Source organism: Marmota marmota, unplaced genomic scaffold (genome assembly GCF_001458135.2).
Source record: "Marmota marmota marmota unplaced genomic scaffold, marMar, whole genome shotgun sequence".
Classification (NCBI taxonomy): Eukaryota; Metazoa; Chordata; class Mammalia; order Rodentia; family Sciuridae; genus Marmota; species Marmota marmota.
Genome location: NW_025999941.1, coordinates 8843072 through 8865980, shown reverse-complemented (window position 1 = coordinate 8865980; position 22909 = coordinate 8843072). Strand labels below are relative to the sequence as shown.

Here is a 22909-nt window from a genome sequence, read left to right as displayed (position 1 = left end):
GGGGTGTCTGTATATACTTTTTTTTTTTTTTAACATTTCCAGACTAACATTGCTTCTAAAAGATTAGGAAAGATTTGCCATCATGCAAACTCACACCACCTTCTGAAATGGATAGCAGGATTCTTTGATGTTTTATATGCACCATGTAACTATTCTTATTGGAATGGATAATTGGTATTTGATTCTGTGCTTGTTATCCAATAGTTTCTCCTGACCCCACATATTAGTGTTATTTTTTTTAAGACTGTGTAACCCCCAATGCTATTGAAGACCACTTGTGTTTATGTCTCCAATTGTCAAAGGCAAGATAAAATGTGAACATGCTTTTTCCAGGTCATGGTTATTTACATCTTCCACTCTTTGTTCAAGAGCACGTTATACTAATTTTGCTTTTGATCCAGAACCTGCCCATGGCTCCTATTGGTCCTAGAAGATTCAGAAGGGTCATGATGAAAATGATAGGCAAAGATTTGGGAGAATTCTGTCTTTCTTGGGACAATAGGACATACCTCTTTGGGAAACACCTACAAATCCCACCTCTTTAAAATTGGGGGTTTTCAGCAGGACCCAGAATTCCAAGATTAGATGTTAAAATATCTGAGTCCTAAGATTTTAAACCAGGCAGCACTGCTGAAAGGGAGCTCAGGTATTTAGACAGACACTTGAATGCAAGCCGAAATGTGGAGGGCAATGGCGTGGATCACCAGCATCACCATGTAATTGAAACTGACTTTGTACTGGTTTCCTTCAATGTCAAGGTCCCCCTTTTTTTTTTTCTTTTCATTTTGAGACCAGTGTTTTGCCTCTTATCTTCATTTATGTCTGTACTTCCTTAATCATCTTCAAATGTTTGTGGGTTGATGGTCACACGTCCCCATTCTGTTTTTTAAATCTCATTTGTTGCCATCTTTCTCTTGCTGAGGGAGGAAGTATTCTGTTTAGGCTACGTGTTGAAGGGTGAAAAGTGTTTATAGAGTCGTCATCTGTTTCTCCTGAGCCTGATCTATTGGATGACATCATTCTCTAATTCTACATGATTTGGACAATGCAGGATGTTCAGGATGGCAAACAAAACAGGTTTTTGTGATTAGCCTGAGAATCCAGGCTATAACTCATGATTTTTTTTTTAAATTCACGTACAGATACAGCAAGAAAAGATGGTCCTTGCTGACACTTTCTTTGACTGACTCTGAAATAAGTTTGGTGGTTTCATTTCTTGCATGTGCCTAAGACATGAGTCTAGATGGGAGTTCAGCCTTTGTGTTTTGGGTTAAGAATTTTGATCTGGACAAGGTCGTTGATAAGAATCTGGGATTTCAGAATTATTTGAACAAAATTTCTTAACATTTGGAATTTGGGAAAATTGAAGATCATATTAATTTCATGTTAATGAGTAACTATATTCTTGGACCATTTCCCCCAATGCCTCCTGGCTCTTATTCTTTATTCTCCACACTCTCCATCTGAAGGGGCTATTCAGGGGTCTCCTTAAGAAGCCCCACCAAATGGCCAAGTGCTTCTGTTTCAGACACCATTCATTGACTGCTGACCTGTAGGGCACCATCTCCTGAGGCTTCCACATCTAAGTTGTCAAGAGTTTTATGCAGACCCTGGAAGAACAAGAGGTCAGGGTCCCTAAGAGAGAATCCTGCAGATGTAAGGTCCAACTCCAATCAAACATCCATGTTTCATCTCAGTAAGAATGAAAGCTTCAACTGCCCGATGCTAAGATATCAGTGGAAGTAAAACTGATCAGAAATTTCCAGACTGGGGACCAACTGGTGACCTATCCCCATAGGCTCTCCCACTCTGATGCTTAGGGAGTGGGGAAATGCCACTTTTCTGAGAAGTATCCGAAAGAGCTATTTCATTCCTAGGCTGTTTTTAAAGAGAGGATTTGGTAAGATCTCATGCTTCTGGCTTACTGTGTGAGACACTTGTGCCTTCAGGGTCTTGGAACACGAAAAGGGTTAACCTGAGTGTTGACTGTTGCTTAACTATCTTGGGACATTTGTTCTGTGTTCATGGATTTAGTAATTTTAATGTAAATAGGAACCTTAGCAGCTGTGTCCCCGTAAGCGGATTTTATTTAGCAGCTGAGTTTCCCACGTCACTTGGCAGTCATAGATTTTCAATTTTTCCTTGTGCCAAGAGGGCAGCTGGAATAATTTGCGTACTCATTAATTTGGGAGAAATCTGAGCTGTGTCAGGCAGACAACGGGAGTCTTCTGTATGGTGTTGTACCAGGATAAGCAGCTCAGGGTAGAAGCAATTTGCCCTATCCCAAAGGGGCCCTAGGATTTTAATAAGCTGGTTATGAAAATTCTATTTCTTTGCAATTCGAAGCATCTAATTAGAGTCTGTAATTTCTCTCCTATAACGAGAGTGGATGAAGGTTAACGTTAGGCCTCCCGGGCCCTTTCACATTCATTTACAGAGAGAAATCAGGTAACAGTTGTAGCTAATTAGAACAGGGTATTAAATATTTAGTCCATCTTGATTTAACTTGGAGAAGACATGCGTGTTGTTGGAGTATGGAGAATGATAAAGGGAAGTTAAATTTAATTTTTAATCAAAGATAAACTTAAAGGCAGTATAATAATTTTAGCACTGACTATCCTAACCCAACCACCAGAGCAGCAATTGCCTGCAGTCATCTGAACTGTCAAGATAAAGGAAGATGATGTCAATTTAATTTCATCAGTGAACACGTTGCCCGAGTTCAAACAGCTGGGATTTATGCAATCTGCATGAAGTACAAAGAACCCCATGATTTTTATCAGAGCAGCGACATGAAAAAAAAAAAGTGTTACCTTCTTGATGTCTCAGAATTTGGAGTTTGAGTTTGGATGGCACGATTGCTTTTCTGAGAAGTATCCTAAAGAGATATTTCATTCATAGGTTGTTTTTAAAGAGAGGATTTATGTCAAACAAAACTGCTCCCTGGAAAGAAATCTCCCCACCAGGAGGCTGGGCTGATTCACTAATAGGTCGCACTACCTCCAACCAAGTCTGCCTTTGCCGTAGACTAATGCTAGACTCCTGCATGCAGAGGACAATAAGTCATTTTTCTCTTGTCATACCCAACTCAAATCATCTTCCTAAAGGGGAATTCAGTTAAGTCAGGACATGCATATCAGAAAAGAAATTCCTCAGATTCAGTCTCCTAAGGGCTCTTCCTTCCCGCTGGGGCCTCACAGAATGAGCAAGGTTACAGTGAAATCTGTTCACAGGAGAGCTCCGGGGACTAGGAGAACTCACCTGAAAGCTGGCTTTTAAGAGCTAGAATAATATAAAAAGCAAGGATGAGGCAAGAAGACGAAAAGTCTTATAAAAATAGGAAGACTCTGCGGGGTAGCTCAAATGAGATTGTCAAGGCTCATGAATACCTCAGCACTCCAAGCGTTTCATTTGGGGATGCTCCAAGCATCTTTACAGATCTGTGCAAAGTAAATGGTAACTCTCAGAGACCATCTTACTTTACTACATGGGCTTCCAGTTGCCAGTTATTACGAAATGGTTTCTGAGGGCAATAATCCTTTGAGAATGCCTGTTATTGGGGATAATGGCTGGTTGTCAGAGCATTAACCACCCTCAACTTCACTTTGGGCTATTACATAACAAAAGAAGAAACTCATGATGAGTCTGTCAGGTGTATTGAATTATATCAAGCATTATAGAAGTTCTGTGATGGGGATTAGCATCCAGAAAAGACTATCAGAGATTGCCAAACTCATTATCTGCTGAGTCGGGAGACTGGCCTCAGGCCTGGGAGGCAAGGCTGGAGTTGAAACCATTAAGTCACTGCCTCCAGTTCCTCTCTGCCTTAGCATGGAGACCTACAGGTAGCACGATGGCATTCTTCTTTGTTCTATCACCTCTGAAGAGGATCAAGATAGACTGCATGAACCAGAGTCTGCATCAAAGTTGTCTTACAATGGGTTTAATCATTTTCTAGATTTTTTAATGGCAGACCAGACTCGGCCTATCTTTTATAAGCATAGAATTTGATGGATCCTTCCAACACTTCCTGTGAGTCTACATTTTGTTCTTTAGCTCTCATAGGACAATAGAGGTGGATGATGACCCTTTGGGAGGTATGGCCACTGAGAAAATCAGTCACAACATCTCAAACATCTGTATTTATTCTTAGGATTGACCCATCACATTGATCTCAGAACATCTTTCAGGCCAGAAGCTTTCCAAAGTAGAGAAGCAGGAAATGAAATGAAGTTTGAAGTCCCATGGAAAAAAACTTTCAGCAACAAGCATACAGATAATTTGACATTTCTTAATAACCCAGAGTGATCCTCCATGCAGAGCTATTGGCCTAATCCATTGTCGATGAACTATGGGATGGTCCTGCTTCTAATGAATTTTCAGTAGAACATGAGAAGTTGTTATGGTTTGGATGTGAGTTGTTTCCCAAAAGCTCATGTGTGAGACAATGCAAGAAGGCTTCAACGAGAAATGATGGGGTTATGAGAGCCTGAACCCAATCAGTGGATTAATCCCCTGATGGGATTAACTAAGTGGGAATTGAAGGCAGGTGGGGTGTGGCTGGAGGAGGGGAGCATCGGGGGCATGACTTTGGGGTATGTATTTTGTATCTGCCAAGTGGAATCTCTCTGTGTTTCCTGATCATCATGTGAACCACTTCCCTTTGCCCTACTCTTCCACCATAATATTAAGCATTACCTCAAGCCCTGAGGAATGGAGCCAGCTGTCTTTGGACTGAGATCTCTGAAACTGTGAGCCCCTAAATAAACTTTCTCCTCTGCAATTGGTCTGGTTGGGTCTTTTAGTTGCAGTAGTGAAAAAGCTGACTCAAACACATGTGTTTCATATCATAGCATTTCTATAGTCTGTACTTCTATTCTTAACTATCTATACTTAAGCCCTAAGTGGTGCAACTTCCAATATGCATGTCACTGTGTGGAATCAGTGATTAGGTCACCATTGGATCCCTAATGATTTGCCCAGAGCCTGACACATAGCGATATTCTGGAAATATTTGTTGAGTGGAATTGAATGGGAATTTCTTTTTATTAAAACTATTTTCCTTATAAAAAGTGTATTATATATTAGTTGTAGAAAATTTATAAAAGTGCAGATCATGGGGAAGAAATCTCACCTTTATCCAGCCTCTGAAGATTATGGCATTGGACACTATTGCATTTATTTTTTCTTTATTTTTCATGCATACAGATATATTTGTTAGTGAGTGGGATCAAGCTGTGTATGGCATTTTGGAACTTATTTTGTTTACTTAGTGATGTCTTTCCAAGTCTTCAAGTGATCAACTTTTCCATTAATTGTAGGGGTTTTATGAAAGTTTGTGAATCAGCGTCATCACCTTCTGTGGTGCATTTAGGTTCTTGTAACTTTTTCTAATATGAAAATTACTGCAACACATATCCTTTAAGTTAAATCTTTGATTCGTTACAGATTGCATCCTTGGGTTGGTTTTGTAGAAGTGGGATTGCTGTCAGAGGCTATCTGCATTTTAAATATTTGCTAGATATGGCCAAGTTATTTTCAGAAAGTTTCTGCCAATGTATATTCCCACCAGCAGAAAAACTATTTCCCAACATTCTCATTGTTATGAAGTCATTTTCAATTTGATAAAAAAACCCAAACTCTTATTATTTATATTTGTGCTTCAGAGTAATGATGAACACTTTTCTCTCTATTGTTTATTTTTTGTTGCTGTGCATATTTCTTCTGTATTCTGCTGGTTCATGTCCTTTGCCTGTTACAAGTGTTCTCATATCATAGTTCAGGGATGAAAAATAGGAGTTTTGAAATTTCACATGCCTTAAAAGAGTTCAGTAGTTGTCACTTATCTGCTGTGGGACCGACAATAGGTTCCCACTCTTGCCAAACCTCAGTTGGTTCAACTCTTCACTCCTCAAGGCAATCGTATTTGGCATAGGACCAATGCTCAACATCCTTCTAATACTCAATGCTCATTTAATCCTTCTATTTCTTTTAGCCTGTTTTTACTCCATATATCACAATGTATTATCCCCTCTCAGCCATGTTTATAATTTTAAGTAGTCTGCACTAACCAAATTAGTTTACCTATCTGACAAATAGTTGAAGGTATCTGCCATGGGTCAGGTACTGGATTCAGATTTCGGGAGGAAAAAAACAATGAACAAAACTGATATTATATTTGCATCAGGAAGCTTACATTCTCTGTGTGTGACAAACTCTAAATTTTACCAAGTGTTATGCAGAAAGCCAATAGGGACCAAATCAGAAGAAGGGGGGGGGGGGCAGATCTAAAAGAAGAGGGCCTTTTGGAAGTAGAAAGTTATATGATCACACCTAATGGATGAAAAGGAGGTATCCATGGTAACATGTTTCAGTGCAGTGTGAGTAGCATGTACAAAGACCCTGTGGCTGGAGAGAGCTTCAGGTTTTAGAGGGATTAGGAAAGAGCCAGCTGAGAAAGGTAGGATGCAAGTGGGAATTTGGCATTTGGGGTAAGGTAGATGGTACAACTTGAGATGGGATTGTAGAACAGCTCAAGAGTCGGAGCATGGGGAACTTAAGACTTTTATCCTAAAGAAGGGGAAGGCCTTTGAGGAAAGCAAGGATGCTCTCTGACTCCCCTTGTGAAAGGGTCCCTCTGGGGCTGGATAATAATGAAAGTGCTCTAGGTAAGAGACCCAGCTGGTCATACAGGTGAAAAGCTATGGCGGCTTGTCCCGTGGTATTGGTGGAGGAGATGAAAATCACCAGAATTATATTTGGCAAGAAGCTTCCAAATAAGTTATTTCCTTCCCTCTCCATGCCATTAGGTAGGATGGCTTTTCCCACGTGCTGCCATTAGAAGTCCCCCAGAGTGGGTTTGAAACCGTGCGTTTCCAGGCTGTGGCTAATGCTCTGATTCCTCCCCTCTAGTGCTGTGGGGTACCAGAGACATGTGCTCAAGCTATTCCTCCAAGAAAAGCTCCAATCTCCCAGCAAATGATGTTTCCATTGGGAGAATGTGAACTTCCTGCAACCACTAGGCCCATTGACTTTGACCCATCTCCAGGGTCCCAATGGAGGGAAACATATTTTGAAAAAGTCAGCTCCACTCCAATGCTCAGTAGCCATCTATCCCTTCTCTTTATCACCATAAAAATCCTGACTCTAGAAAAAACTATTATCAAATGAACAAAACCATGAGTGTAAAGAAACAAGAGAGAGACTACCTGTAGACTGTGGAGTGGATTGTAATTTATGTTTTTCCTCTTCTTGGTTTGCATTTCCCCAATCTGTTTGCTGCCTCCCGTGGAATCCTTTTCCACCATCCCTGTGAATTTCATATAAATTCTTCTTACATAGTTTTTCCACTGGATGCAAGACTCCTGGTGGTCAGGGATGATTTGTTGTTATATATGACCTCATCTTCCACAGTACTTCTTTGTTACTGTGTGATTTAGTCAGGTTTCTCTCGAGGAACAGAATCATCAGGAGGTATAATTACGAAAGGAGGACTTCTTATTGGTTTACATGACCAGAAGCTGGATAGTCCACAATGACAGTCTGCAGAGTGGAGAGTTGGGAGAACCACTAGCTGCACAGTCCAAGAGGCTGAAGCCCCAGAACAAGAGAGATCAATGGTGCTATCCTAGTCAGAGACCTAAGCCCTCTGGAGAATCACTGTCAGAGTCTGCTTTGGAAAAATGAAGAAGCAAGAATCCGATATCCTCAGGTGATCGCAACAGCAATCAAGAACCTGTTCAAGAAGAATTGAGCTTGCATCTGCTGCTGCTTCTTTGTTCTTCCAACTTTTTATTCCATCCAAGTCATCATCCTATTGGTCAATGCTGCCCACACTTAGGGAAGATCTCCATTTCAGTTGGCTATTCCACATGTCAATTATTCCTCATCAACACACCCATAGTTTTCTTAATACTTGGCATCTCTTAATCCAATCAATCGATAATATAAATTAACCATTACACTGTGCCTTTTCTACCAACTTATTTATATGACTAATACCACTTAATTTTTTATACTTTTATAATCTTGGGATCAGGGGAGAGGGCATTGAGGAGATCGCCCACAGGACCATTTGGTGGAATAAAGATTTGGGGAAAAGATCAGGAAGTATTCTTTTGTTTTCAAATGTTTGTTGCACAATGCATGAAGCTTTGAGAAGGAAAAGAATGACTTTGCAATTATAGGACTCTGGAGTTGGGGTCATAGAGCCCAAGAATGCATGTGTCATCTATGGGGAACCAAGCTATGTCGTGTGGGTAGTGAATGTAGTGGTGACACAGTTCTAGAAGATGATACTCTGGAGCTCCATCATAGGCTTCTTGAGCCAAGAGAAAACAGGTGCATGTCCCAGTGCAAATGACAAAGTTAGATCTTTCTCTTCTCCCCCCACTCTCTCTATATACTCTCTACCTATATCTTTTATATGTATCTTTTGTATATATCTTTCATATTTATCTTTATATAGAGAGATAGGCATCTCTCTAAATATCTATATCTACATATGGATATATATCTATATCTCTCTATATATCTTGATTTAATATATATAGTGTATATAATATATTTATATATATGTATAATTTTTTATATCACTTTGCCTTTCTCAGACCACATAGGTTGTTCCACCTCAGTGTGTCCCCAGCCTACAGGAAGATGTATGTATGTATGGAGCAGGCATCCAGTTAATACTTGACGGAAGGAAGGGTGGGAGGGTAAGCAGGTGGAAAACATCCAACAGAAATAATAATGCAAATTAGAGGTCAATAGGAAGGACAAGGGGGGGTGGTGGGACCAAAGTCAAGGGAGCCATGAAACACCTGGTCTTTGCGTAGGATGTTTGAGTCTTCTGATTGAGCCACTCTGCCAATACAAGAGGGAACCCTGGACAGCTGTAAGACCCATGGTCTACAGAAGTAAAATATAAATTTCTTAGGATAAAATTTATCTTTGACTGATGGAGGGTAAAAACTAAATTTCCCTGAGATTTCTCAGAATGAAAATCATGCCCCCACTCCAACCTTAGGAGCATTGACCTCTTTCCTGCTCCATCCACCTGAGACCACTGCTCATTGATGTCAAAGTAGCAGCTTTCTACAGTGAGCCATAGTGGGAACTGGGAGTCTTGGAAGACTCTCAGAGGAGGAAAAGGTTAGATAATAAGCATGTATAGCTTGCCAAAACCCCGTGAGCGACTCTGAGACACCAGTTCTCCCTGGCCCCTCCACAAAGAGCTGTGTCCCTACCTGTCCACATTTGGAGTGTCACTGGTAAAATGGCGTGCACACTGTCCTCAACAATATCCTTGAGATCGTCTGACAAATCCTTGACTTTTCTTACTGACAGTAAGTCCCAGAAGGCCATAGGTGAGGTGACAGCAGAAATTGCTATTTTAGACTAATTCTTAGTGACAGGAAAGATCAGTTGGGAAAATAGAAATGACAAGAACCTTGGGAGAGAGCAACTGTGTGATCTTAGAATTCACAACAGCTGTTGGTTTTAATGAGTTTGAGAATGATTTGGGAAGAATTCCAGCCTCCTAAATCTTTGACCTGGACCCTGCTGCTGTGCTCATCTCCCAGGGTGGTACAAAAATCCGAATGGAAGGCTCACCAGGATGCCATTTACGCCAACAGTCACATGGGTCTTGGTCCTGTACCCCAATTTGGGAGACAAACACAGGGAAAGAAAAATGTTAGAGAGGAGCTTTCCTCTGAAGTTCAGAGTAATCCACCGAAGTTCAAGACTCACTCCCCAGCCTGGTGAAGTGGTACTTGCCTTTAATCCCACAGTCTCAGGAGGCTGAGGGAGGAGGATGAGGAGTTCAAAGCCAACCTCAGCCACTTAGCAAGGCCCTCAGCAACTCAGTGAGACCTTGTCTCTAAATAAAATACAAAAAGGACTGTAGATGTGGCTCAGTGGTTAAGTACCCCTAGGTATAATACCCAATACCAAAAAAAAAAAAAAAAAAAACCCAAAAAAACTCCCTTAAGGCATTTCCCAATTTCATTTTTCTCTCTTAGGAGCAGCCTTCAGAGATATTGTCTTAGAAAGAACTATTTCCTTATTGTGACATTAATCCTCCCAACCCCTAACATTTTACTTTATTTGATGAGTTTAACAAAGCTCTTACATTTGAGTTCTATGACATCAAACAATTTTCAGGAAAGGAAAACAAGATGAAGAGAGGTCAAGTCACTTGCCCAAGGCCCCACAGCTCACTAGGGAAAAGTTCTCTGTTCTGAGAATAGGTGCATCCAATTCTCAATCATGTTTTGTAACCCTGCATTCTGCTTACCTATTCACCTTCTCATCCCATGTTCCCATGAAACCGTGACATCTATCTGCTGTTACAAACTATAGGGGCAAAGGGAGAGACTTCCAGTGAAAGTCCCTTGAAATAGCAAGAGTATCATTGAAACTGGAGTTTCTCTACTTCTGCAGGCAGGTGCATCTGCATGAACTGCAGCCCTCTGAATCCAAGAAATGTGTTACAGCTCCTAACGGTGGGCTGTGCCCTTTAGTGTTGCAGCAGACCATAGCAGCTCATTGCCAATTTCTTCTTTCTGAATGCTTAAGAGTGAAATTCACAGATGAGAATGAGTAAGTGGAAGAGTAGGAATTACTCAAGTATGAATAGAAACAGAACTCCCACAGGTGAGAGGTGACCTGGTAGCAGGTTGTTGCTTGAGTGTGCTCATCTATGGGTTTATATAGCACTTGGGTCAATGCTATTGGTATAAATTTATGTTCATGGGATTTGGGATCTCCAGGATTTGGGAGAGTACTAATGCAATTGGTTGACCCTTGAGTCTGAACTTCCATTCAGGTCTGCCCCACTTCTTTTTTCTCAACCTGGCCTGCAATCTCCCATCTTCCCAGGAGATTGAGGTGGACAGACAATGGATGCTTGGGAATTCAGAGCTGCAGTGCTATGTGGAGCTGGCTTCCTATTGGAGCTGGGCCACCATAGTGTGACAGTTTGGTAACCCTGGCTGGCCCCAGCCCTGATTTGCTGCACCTAAAGCTCATGTTTGCATGGCAGGTAATCGCTCTGCAGCTCCAGGACAAGGGCTTGGCTTTGAGTGTAGTGTCTGATCTTTTCTTTACTGGGTAATCCCTGAAAGAAGCAGTTATTTAAAATGTAATTTGCTTCAATCTTTGTATAGCTTCCATCTAGTATCAAGGGAAGACTCTAGGAAGAAATACATTATAAAACTCATCATTCACTGTAGGAGGCCTTGGTTAAGACACCCTTTTTCTGGACTGTTGAGATGAGATAGACAAAAGCAAAGGCCAGATATTTCTTCATATTTATCACTTCCTCTCAGTATTTTTTTTAAAAAAATCCCAGACTGCAGTTGTGGCTCAGTGGTAGAGCGCTTGCCTAGCATGTGCGAGACACTGGGTTTGATCCTTGGCACCCCATAAAAATGAATAAATAAAATTAAGGTATAAAAAAAATCTATTTAAAAAAAATCCCTAAGGAACCTGAGATGCAGGAAGGTAAAACTAGCTGATTAATAGCAGATCAGCATGGAAAAACAGGAAGGTATTAATTAAATGGAGTTGGTAATGAAGGAAAGAGCTCCAGTGTTTACAAATTCAAGTATGTTCCATGCTGACTTCTTTTAACTTTCCAAGTTTGTGAAAAGAAATGGAGACAATATGCATAATTAATACTTATTAAGAATCTACTACATGCCAAGGGATACTGAGGCAGAAGGATTGCAAGTTCAAAGTCAGCCTCAGCAACATAGTGAGGCCCTAAGCAACTTAGCGAGACCCTCTCTCAAAATAATAATAATAAAAAACATGTAAAAGGCAGAGGATGTGTCTCAGTGGTTAAGTGCCTCTGGGCTCAATCCCTGGTACCCCCCAAAAGGAACCTGCTACATGCTGGGTGCTGAATTGAGCACATGTGCTCCTTCTGCCTGCACCACACCTGTGATTCTGTTGAGAAGGAGACATAGATATAACTCAGATAGTCAAACAAATCATTAAGATAACTTCTAAATATATTGAGTAGAATGAAGGTGAAGGAAACAGAATAGAAGCGAGGAGGATGTGGTGACTGTGATGGAAGAGAGGTGGTCACACACAACTGTAGGCAAAGAACATTCCAGATAGTGGGAAAGGTGACTGCAAAGCAGCAGGTCTGTCATGTTTCTGGGTGTCCCAGAGCATCTCAGCTGTGGTTTGGAAGAAAAGAATACAGTATATTCCAAGTGTAATGGGAAAGCAATGGAAGGTTCTAACCAGGAGTGACAGGATCCCATGATGTCTCATGAAGAGAACTGTTGACATCCAAATTTGTGGATTAATGAGTTTCCCTTTTATATAAGGGAACTTTCTGATCTCTTTTGCTTACTTTGATCACTTTGTACACGCAAGCGTCAGGGGTTTGAATCTGTAAGCCTCTGTGGAAGAAGGGGCATATCTTTGAACAGAGAACTGTTGTCGCTTGATCTTCTGAGGTCTTGGAGAATGAGGAAAGCAGAGAGGAGTTTCCTAGCCATACAGATCCTAGGCCGGTCATGAGTAGCCGATGAAGGTTGGAAATGGAGGATGTTTCCGAATCCCTAGTATCAACAGAAGGAGAATTTGATTGGCTTGTTGAGACATTAACAAGAGTTTGAATGCTGTCTCTGAGCCAAACCCTGTGCTGGATTCTGTGAATTTCAAAAATGAACGAGATGGGAGTCCTGTCCATTCCATCCCTGCTCCATTAATGTGGTCACACAAAGACCCTTTGATGTGATGTACAACCTACAATCATGTTTCAAGGCTCCTGACATCACCTCCTTTTTGAGTACTCATTGCCAATGTGATTTTCATGGATCTGATCATGGGTAGACAATATCTGGTAGTCTCTTAATCATCACAGAATGGTCACATAAATTTAAAAAATGAACTTTTTTCTTACTTCAATGAACACTTTCCATGATAGAGCCCATCTTTTTAAAACTTTTTATTTTTTTATTTGTCCTTTATACTTATACATGTCAGTGGAGTATATTTTGACACATTATACAAACATGGAGTATGATATCCCATTCTGTGGTTGTATATGATATAGAGTTACATTGGTGGTATATTCATTTATGCATGTAGGGAAGTTATGGCCAATTCATTCTACAGTCTTTTCTATTCCCATTCCTCTTACCTTCCCTTCATTCCCCTTTATCTAATCCAATGAATATTATGTTCTTCCCTCTCCCCCCAGCCCTTCCACTTGCGTGTTAGCATCTGCTTATCAGAGAGAACATTTTGCCTTTGTTTTTGTTGTTGTTTTGGGGGTTTTTTTGTTTGTTTGTTTGTTTGTTTTGGGGGGGGGATTGGCTTATTTCACTTAACATGATAGTCTTAAGTTCCATTCATTTACTAACAAATGCCATAATTTCATTCTTCTTTATGGCTGAGTAATATGTCATTGTGTATATCTATCACATTTTCTGTATCCATTCATCTGTTGAAGGGCACCTAGTTTGGCTCCATAGTTTAGCTATTGTGAATCGATCTGCTTTAAACATTGATGTGGCTGTGTCACTGTAGTATACTGATTTTAAGTCCGTTGGGTATGTGCTAAAGAGTGGAAAAACTTGGTCAAATGGTGGTTCCATTCCAAGTTTCCTGAGAAATCTCAATACTGCTTTCCAGACTGGTTGCACCAATTTGCATTTCCACCAGCAATGTATGAGTGTACCTTTTCCCCTACATCCTAGACAACATTTATTGTTACTTGTATGCTTGATAATTGCCATTCTGACTGGAATAAGATGAAATCTTCAGTGCAGTTTTAATTTACATTTCTCTAATTGCTAGTGATATTGAACATTTTTTCATATATTTATTGACCAATCATATTTCTTCTTCTGGAAGTGTCTGCTCAGTTTCTTTGCCCTTTTATTGATTGGATTATTTGGTGGGGTTTTTTTGGTGTTAAAATTTTGAGTTCTTTATATATCCTGGAAATTAATTCTCTATCTGAAATGCAGGTGGCAAAGATTTTCTCCCATTCTGTAGGGGGAGAGCCCATCTTGATTGTTCAAAGAACACAACTTATTTTTGAGGAATTTATAGTATGATATAAGAGACATAAGGATTCTTAATCTGGGATCCAGAGTTTCTAGAGAATGTAGGGCTGGGCTTTGGTGGAAGAGGACCTCAAACCTCATGAATCATCTGAAATTGTGTGTAACTTTGAGAATTTTCAGAGAGGAAGAAGGGATCTGTAGCTTCAGCCAAAATCTCATTGGATTTTGGGACTCTCCAGAGGTTAATAAAAGTTGTAATCATTATAACGGCAGTGCTACTCTGTGTTAGGAATAATAATAATCCCATTGTCCCTGATAATGGCAAACATCAGTGCTAACCCCTCCTCTTGGGAAAAATCCCCTTCATTGCCTTCAAGAGTCAATTTCCTTTTCAACCATACTTCTGGCTAGAGTGAGAAAGGTGTCTATGGATAGATGACTTTTTGGTTTAGTTTTGCTGCAGCAGGTTGCCTGATACACAGGTGGGATGCCACTAGCTTACTGAAATTCACTGCTCTGACCTGTCCTTTCACCCCTTATATCTTAGTTGCTGTTGATTACAGTGGGTGATCCACATTAGGGGTGCTGAAAGCACAGCTCAAAAGGCTTAAACTACTCTCTCAAGATCACCCAGCAAGTAAATGCAGCATCGGACCCACCTGGAGTCCTGGACTCCTGATTGCTGCTTGTTTCAGGGGTATCTAGAATGTGTTTAATCAGGGCCAATAAAGCACAAAGGACTGTCATAAGGAAGCAGTTTATTATGTTCATAGCTTCCAAGAAGCAGAAGTCAAGTCAGACCATGAAGGGTCACACATGAAGCACAGAGACAAGATGAGTGGGCAGGAAACTAGAGGACTGGTGACTTTATTGTGGTTTCCAAGGGAAGAGAAAGATGAACCAAGGAGAGCAGTTTGAGGATTGGCTTGTCTGAGTAATGTCAGCCCCAGGGTACAGGGGCTGTCTCCTTGTCTGATCCTGGCTCTGGGGTGGTTAGGCAGTGGGAAATGGCCACTACTGTGAATCTGATGAAATGACTGGTTGGGAGCAGGAATGGTGGAGGATTTAGCCTTTCAAAGGTGCACTTGTAGGCAAGTTGTCTACTCTCTCTGGGAATTAGCTCACTCTGGGAGGAGCATTTCTTTCAAGATCAGCAAGGCCCCAGATATCAGAGCATTAAAAATACAGAAAAATTTTAAAACGGTGAATACTCTGTCTCTGCCCCATGAATGCAATCAATAAAGTGTATCACTCACCTCTGAAGCTGCTCCTGGTGTGACTTCTTACTGATCCATTTTTGTCGCATCTATTCACCTTTGTTTCTCTACCAACCCCAGGGCATTGCCTCTGGGTGGCCAAGAGACACCTATCTCCTTCACAAAACCTGACAAAACCCAAAGCCAGGAAACTATAAACTGTCTTCCCCCTGGCCAGAAGATTACAAATGACAATTTTATTTTTTCAGAAATGGGATATTTTCAATACCACACATGAGCTACCAGGCATTTTTGCTTGAGAGGAAAAAGATTCTACAGACTCATAGAGCATCCCCAAAATGACAGTTCATTTTTCATAATGATCTATGATATTCATTGGCTGAAACTTTATTACTTTTGTAATCTAATTCAATTCATCCCAGTTTATTGCTGCTCAGGGCAGTGTTACCTTCGTTGTCTCTCTCATCCTCTGGATAAGGATGTTTCTTCTTTTATTATGAGCATGATGGCTGCTAGATTAAAGCAGCCTGCTCAATAAAACAGTTTCCTGTGGAGTCAACCTTCTCTGAGCCCATCTCTGCTCTTCTGGCATTTTCATGAAGATAAGTATTGGCAGGGATTTATGAAGCATTTTGTGTGTGTGTGTGTGTGTGTGTGTGTGTGTGTGTGTGTGAGAGAGAGAGAGAGAGAGAGAGAGAGAGAGAGAGAGAGAGAGAATAATCAGGTTCCAGGCCTCCGCTTCTGCTTAGAGATTAAAGATTTTATTCTGCAATGCTTTCCTGCACCAGAAATCATAGAAACAGCCAAATGACGATAGAAGTCCATTAGGAACGTCTTTCGGGGAGATATAGATGAAAAACGTATTCAGTCGCACTGAGTTGACTTTAAGACATAAAGATGTCAGGGGACCTCTTTCTTTCAACCGAAGTCTTTCATTGCTTTGAGAAGTCCTAGAGGGATTTTAGGGAATAAATGGAGCTGGAGAGTGAGTCCAAAGACTTGAGCAGGTGAGTAGACCTGAGGGCAATTCCATATGCCTAATGCAGACGCTTCCCCTTCACTGAATTAAACTTTAGAACCCGTGTGTGGGAGCACCCAGGGGTACAAGAGGATTCTTATGGCAAATGTCATTTGCACATATAATCCATATAAACTTCATGTTTTCAAACATGGAAATAATGGATTTGGAGTTAAGTTATGTTTTAAAATAAAAGATTGCTTTTTTTTTTGGTACTAGGAATTGGATCCAGGGGTACTTAACCACCAAGCCACATCCCCAGCCCTCTTTATGCTTTATTTTGAGACAGGGTCTTGCCAAGTTGCTTAGGGCCTTTCTAAGTTCCCGAGGCTGGCTTTGAAATCACGATCCTTCTGCCTTAGCCTCTTTGAGTCTCTAGGATTACAGGCATGTACCACCACACCCCACTGCCTTCTTTTTTGTATAAAAGCATAGATCACATATGAAATCTCCTGAGAGTTCTGTCCCTAGAAGTTTCCCCTGCATCTGGGAGAAGGACGGGTTATAGAAATTTTAGGGAGAAACTATAGCTACTGCAGGTGTGAGGACCTAGCTCAGCAGCTGCAGAGTGCTGGGGGTAGATCTGCCCTTTCTTTGGGAAAGAAAAAAGTGCAATTAGCCGACCCTACTTGCCAAATTTGGCTTGTGTCTGATGTTCCTGACTTCTTAGATTGACACAGCTTCTTTAAAAATGTCATCTTGTTCCAGCTCAGCTATTTTTTTTTAACCACCCACTAGATTATAAATTTCTTAAAGTTTTGCCTCAATTCTAAGTATCTATAGAAACAGCTTTCTGGGAAATAACTTATGTGATTTTTTTTTTTAATTCTCAGGCCCACTTCCCTTTGTTCAGGACTCATCTTCAAAATGCTGGGCTTAGACCACCTGTGTTCTAAGGTGATCTTAATTGCCCATTCACTATGTAGGCACAATTTAAAAAATGGAGGTGGGGCTAGGGCTGTGGTTCAGTGGTGGAGTGCCTGCCTTGCACATGTGAGGCACTGGGTTCAATCCTCAGCACCACATAATAAATAAATAAATATATTGTGTCCATCTACAACCAAAAAAAAATCTTTAAAAAATGGAGGTGAAGTATAAGTGCCTGCACCTACTTATTCTGAATCTCTGGAGGGCTGGTGCCTGGAATTCCATTTACAACCTGTGATTTGAGACTTCTGGTGATTCTGATGCCCAGAGACTCCTCATCCCATTGCTCTGGCCAGGGCCACTGTCCTCTCTTGCCAGGAACACGGCAGTGACCTCCTATTTAGTATCTCTGTTTCAATCCTTGTCTTTCTGACTGCAGTTCTCAAACATGGCAGGCAGCATGGTAGAATCTCCATTGGGAGATTAAAGGTTGAGCCCTGCCTCTAGAAGTTCTGATGGAAATGTTCTTGACCAGGACCTAGATGGTCAGAATTATAAAAACATCAGGGTAATCTAGTGGCCTGCTAGCTGAGCACAATTTTCCATGGCCTCTGCCTCCCAGTGCAATTAGAGTGACCCTTTTATGTCATGTGTCAGCCCATGCCAGGCTCTGCTGAGTCCCTTCTGTGGTTCTACTCCATGCTTTACTAGTGGGCTGCAGACCCTACAGCCTCTCCTAGGTGACCCCTCTCCATTCACAATGGCCTCCTCACTTACTACTTCAAGCATTCCTTTTGTTCCCCTGAAATGTTCTTTCCCAGTATGGTGTATCCCCTCTTCCCTACCCTGCTTCTTTCCAGATCCCTGCTCAAATATCACCTTGTCAGGAAGGCCTTCATTTCCTCTCTTCTAAAAGAGCAGCAACCCCACCCCCAACTCAACCCAGTTTTCATTACCTTTTCTTGCTTTGTTTTCTTGCTTATGTTTTCTTCATAAGCTTTTAATCCAACACATAAATATTGAATATGAATTTGCCATTTATTCCTGTTTCACTCCCAAGAAAATATGAACTCCATGAGGATAGAATCTACTTGTCCTCATGGAATGGTCCCTAATGTGGAGGGTGGTAGGCACTCAGAAGTGACATTGGACAGACAGTTGATGGGATGCTCCTCCTTTTCACTGGTGACTTTCCCTGCATCGTGAGTCAATCAGATCCCAGCTTCTCCCTTTCACAGATTTTCCCTTCCTTGTGAAAGGCAGCTACCTGGGCCACAACACCTTTCCATTGGCCAAGCAGTTGCCCTGTTGTAATCCCATTCAAGGCCACTTCCCTCCCCCTATTCCCTTTTTTTTTTTTTTTGGTACCAGGGATTGAACCCAGGGGCGCTTAACCACTTGAGCCACATCCTCAGCCCCTTTTTTGTATTTTATTTAGAGACAAGGATCTCACTGAGTTGCTTAGGGCCTCCCTAAATTGCTGAGGCTGGCTTTGAACTTACCATCCTCCTGTCTCAGCCTCCTGAGCTGCTGGGATTACAGACATGTGCAACACACCCTGCTTCCCTCTGCCTATTCTAATGGCTGCAAAAAGAAGAGACTCTGATTCTTTAACTTGGCAAGCTCATCCTCTCTACTCACTATAGGTTGAGGGGAATGGTGCCCCTCTATGTTTCTGATGGGGACTGCCTCTACTTTAATAAGCAGCATAATCTGCTTTTTGGAGAAAACTGGATCGAGTTTTTTGTTTGTCTCATTTGGGAAATTTTATCCTAAATAGATTAAAGTAAATGACTTTGAACTTTGAAAGTCTACATCCCAACATTTTATTAAGCTTAATTGGGTTTGTAGAACACAGAAAGACCATCCAAACCAAAATGGAAGATCGAAATGAACTAATTAGGTGGATGTAGACATTTTTCATCCCTGCCTTTCAGCAGCGTTTAATGAAAGTGGTGCCTTGCGGGGCTGCAGATGAAGAGTACAAAGATCTGGCTGGTTCTTGGGGTACTTTACTGTGTTCCGTGAACTGTGCTGGGGCTCTTGTCCATACTTGTCTGTGCTGTGCACCTTTGTTTTCAGGACTCCCCCAGGTCAGGCTCTGCTAAGCCTCCTTGCCACAGGAGAAAAGCAGTTAGCCTCAAGGCAAACCATTGAAAGTTGGTTTGGTGGCACTTCTTAGGAAAGAAACCTCAATGGTTGGAAATAAAATCCATCAGGTTACAGAATCTGTTAATGAGGGAAACGGGGAGCCATTTGTATTACTCATAGAGGTTTTCTCATTTGCTAGAATAGGAAAGGCCAGGACTTCATCTCTACATCTTCATCTCTTTCTGGGTTTGGTTTTAACTCCTACATGTGTTCTTCCTAGGTCCTTCCTAGGAATTTCCAAATTCAGGAAATTGCAGGGTCATTGCTTTCTTTTCACTTAAAACGAGGTTTCATCATTAAATCAATGCTTATATATTTGTAAGATCAATCTCTCAAATAATACAAAAGATTATAAATAGTGCAAGTCCCCTTTAAAAAAAGAATAAAATTCTCTGCTATACAATATCTTATAACTTTCCTTTTTCCCCTTGCCAATTCATAATGGGGGAAACAGAGGGTTACATGATATTGTACCACCTGAATGCGCCTTAAATTTTTAACCAATAAGCTATCAAGAAACACCCTTATACTTTTATCATCTCTTTCTGGATTTGGTTTTAACTCCTACATGTGTTCTTCCTATGTCCTTACAGATTTCTTCATTGTGTATTTGTAAAAATGTTAAAATATGAACTCTAGGGCTTCCAGAAGTCATGCACTTTCCAATACTTGTACCACCTCATGTCATCTTTGACATCGATTAGTCTCTGTTGTCTTTTCATTGTTGTGACCAAAATATCAGACAAGAAAAACTTAGAGGAGAACAAGTTTATTTTGGCTCACAATTTCAGAGGTCTCAGTCCATGGTAGCTGGCTCCAAGGCAGAATATCATGGCTGAAAGACATGGTGGAGAAAAACTGCTCACCTCATGGCAGACAGGAAGCAGAGAGAGAAAGAAAGGGGTAAGGGAGAATATAAACCCTTCTAGGGCATGTCTTTGGTGACCTGCTTCCTCCATCTCCCAGTAGTTCATTCAGTTATGGAGTGGATTAATCCACTGATGAGGTCAGAGCCCTCATGATCCAATCATTGTCTAAAAGCTCCACCTCTGAGCATTGGGGACCATGCTTTCAACACAGGGGCTGTTGAGCGTATACTTCAGATCCAAACCATAAGGGTTTTCATAGACTATTTGTAATCCCAGCTACAGATAAATGGCTAGAACTAGAATTTCTGGGTCAAAACTTTAAAAATATAGAATGCTATAGATTTTGTTCAATTGCTCTCCCAAATATTTTCCACTTTGAAGTAAAAAAAACCCTTTTCTTTTGTGGTCAGTTGAAAGGCATTATCGTGGAAAATGCAGGGCACAAATGCAGTTCTGTTTGATTATGTTTATTTTATAGGCAGAGATACAACAAGTCACTTCCACACCATTTCTATTCAGATAAGGAGGTCAGTCCACTGGAAGACTTGGAATGTACATAAATGGAAATATTAAGCATGATCCTGATCTTCCTTCAAATGTAATAAAATGAAACTCAAACCAACAAAATAAACATAATGCCTATAAATCTCTTAGCCTGGTACCTGACCCACAGGATGGCACTGATTGTAGAAGCCATAATAGTGGTAATAGTAGGGGGTCATGGTGCTGGTTTTCATTATTGTGGGTTTTGTTAGCCCAATTATTCTTGAGCAATCGTGTCTGATCTGAAGTTTGGCGCATTCCTTCTGGTTTTCCAAGTAGGTTGCCATCTTTTAAATCAAGAATTGTAGAAGTTTTGCCAGTGATTCAAAGCATTTTCTGGGGTTTTAACTGTGCCTCCAAGAGAGATCTCAGTTTATGCTAAGGCTCCTCATCTGGACAGCAGAGGAGGCTGGCACATACAGCTACCTTTACTCAGAAACAAATGAGCTACTTTATCTTGGGTCTTTGCCTATAGAGATAGACTCTTAATTTCATTTCCTAAGAACTATTTCTTATGCTTTCTTGCTTTGGCTAAGAGCCAGGAGGGATGCAAGTTTTATCAGTCTAGTATTTTTCCCTTTAAAGAGCTTCAATTTGAGATTTTACAAAGAAAGATTTATGAAAAAGTCTGGGCCTGATCTTGAGAGATTGGACTCAGTTCCTGGCTTCTGTGAATGCTGTCCCCAGGGAATTGGAACTGATTCGGATCATCTATACTGAAAGAGCCAGTGTCTCCAGGAGGTTTAGAGGAGGCCCCAACACTATCCTTGGATCTCAGAAAACCTCGGTCTTGAGATCAAACCTTGATGAACCTTAACAAATCACTTTACTAAACTGGGTCTCAGTTTTCCCCTAAGTCAGAGTTGCCCAGCTGAATATAAACAATAGCCAGACAGGGAAAGCGAATAACTCTAGGTAAGGGGGCAGCCTGTGGCAACCAGTTTTGTCTGTATGAGGTGGGATCTTTGCTTTTCCTTGTTTCCAAGACAGGCAGAATCTCCCAAAGACTTCTAGCCTCAGGAGAGAGAGAGAGTTTAGAAAACAAGAGTCCAGGGATTTACACTGGTTCTCTGCTCTTTGGAAACTAAAGGCTAAAGGGACTAAAGAGAATCACCATCCATCTTCTGGCCACAGACTGAGACTCTTGTCCCAGTTAATTACCTTCTAAAATCCTGCCAGGGACCACAGATGGTTGGAGGGTGTCTGCAGTTCGTGCTCCCCATTGAGGGGAAACGTCAAGGGTCTTTCAGTGTCCTCCCTATTCCCAAGAAAGGCACGCCCTGAGTTTCCTATGGGAATGAGGAAAGTGACTGGGGATTTGGTCCAGACCCACATGATCCTTGTCCACATGTGGAGGAAACCCAGATCCGTGACATTGCCTATCTCTCCTCTCAAGTCCTTCTCCTCTGTCGTGAGCTGCATGCAGAAAAAAACAACTACCACCAGTGCCATATGGCTCAAAAGATCAAAGGCCCCAGTTCTGAATATATTTCTAATGGACTGTACTTCAAATGTCTTAAATATGTTCCCACAGATGGGAAGTGTGGAGCATTAAAAAGGTGAGCCACATGTGTGAGAGGCGTGCACACGGCCTAAACAGGATGGCGAGAAGCGAATGGCGCTCACCCCTGTGTGTCTGTCTTCCCTTCAGGTTCGGATCTTCACCTACCTCATTGGACGAGAGGCCGCCTTTGCAGACAATCTCAAGTGGATGGCCTGCGCCAACAAAGGTGGGTCTCCCCGCCGCCGGGCCGCGCTCTGAATCACCTCCCCTTGGATGTGCAGAATCAGCAGCATACTTGAGAAAGGAGCGAGTTCTCAGAGAAGGCTGCAATTTTTCAAATTGACAAATAATCTTTGCACATATTTGTGGGGTACAGCGTGTGGTTTGGCATGTGTATGCAACGTGCAGTGATCGAATTGGGGATATTAGCATATCTGTTGCTTCAAACATCTATCATTTCTTTGTGTTGGGGACATTTGAAATCCTGTTTCCTACTGTTTTAAAAGATAAATTAGATTTTTGTTAAGTATAGTCTAATTAACTGACTGTGCTACAGAACACTACAATTTAGTCCGCCAATCTAATTTAACATATATGTATTTGTGTACATGTATATGCATATATATAAAACATTATTTTTTTTTCTTTCTTTCTTTTTTTTCTTTTTTCTTTTTTTTTTTCCTTTTTTTTTTTTTTTTTTTTTT

The 22909-nt window shown here is 41.2% G+C and overlaps 1 protein-coding gene across 1 annotated transcript in view; it reads left to right on the top strand.

The window, feature by feature from the left end:
* The window catches only part of Cacna2d3 (calcium voltage-gated channel auxiliary subunit alpha2delta 3), a gene marked incomplete at its 5' end in the record, with an annotated part of 864940 nt that overhangs the window by 534528 nt on the left and 307503 nt on the right, over positions 1-22909 (top strand). Inside the window, one exon of the mRNA XM_048801015.1 lies at positions 22353-22431. Within this exon, the coding sequence (XP_048656972.1) occupies positions 22353-22431 (79 nt within the window). The remainder of the gene's footprint in view (positions 1-22352; positions 22432-22909) is intronic.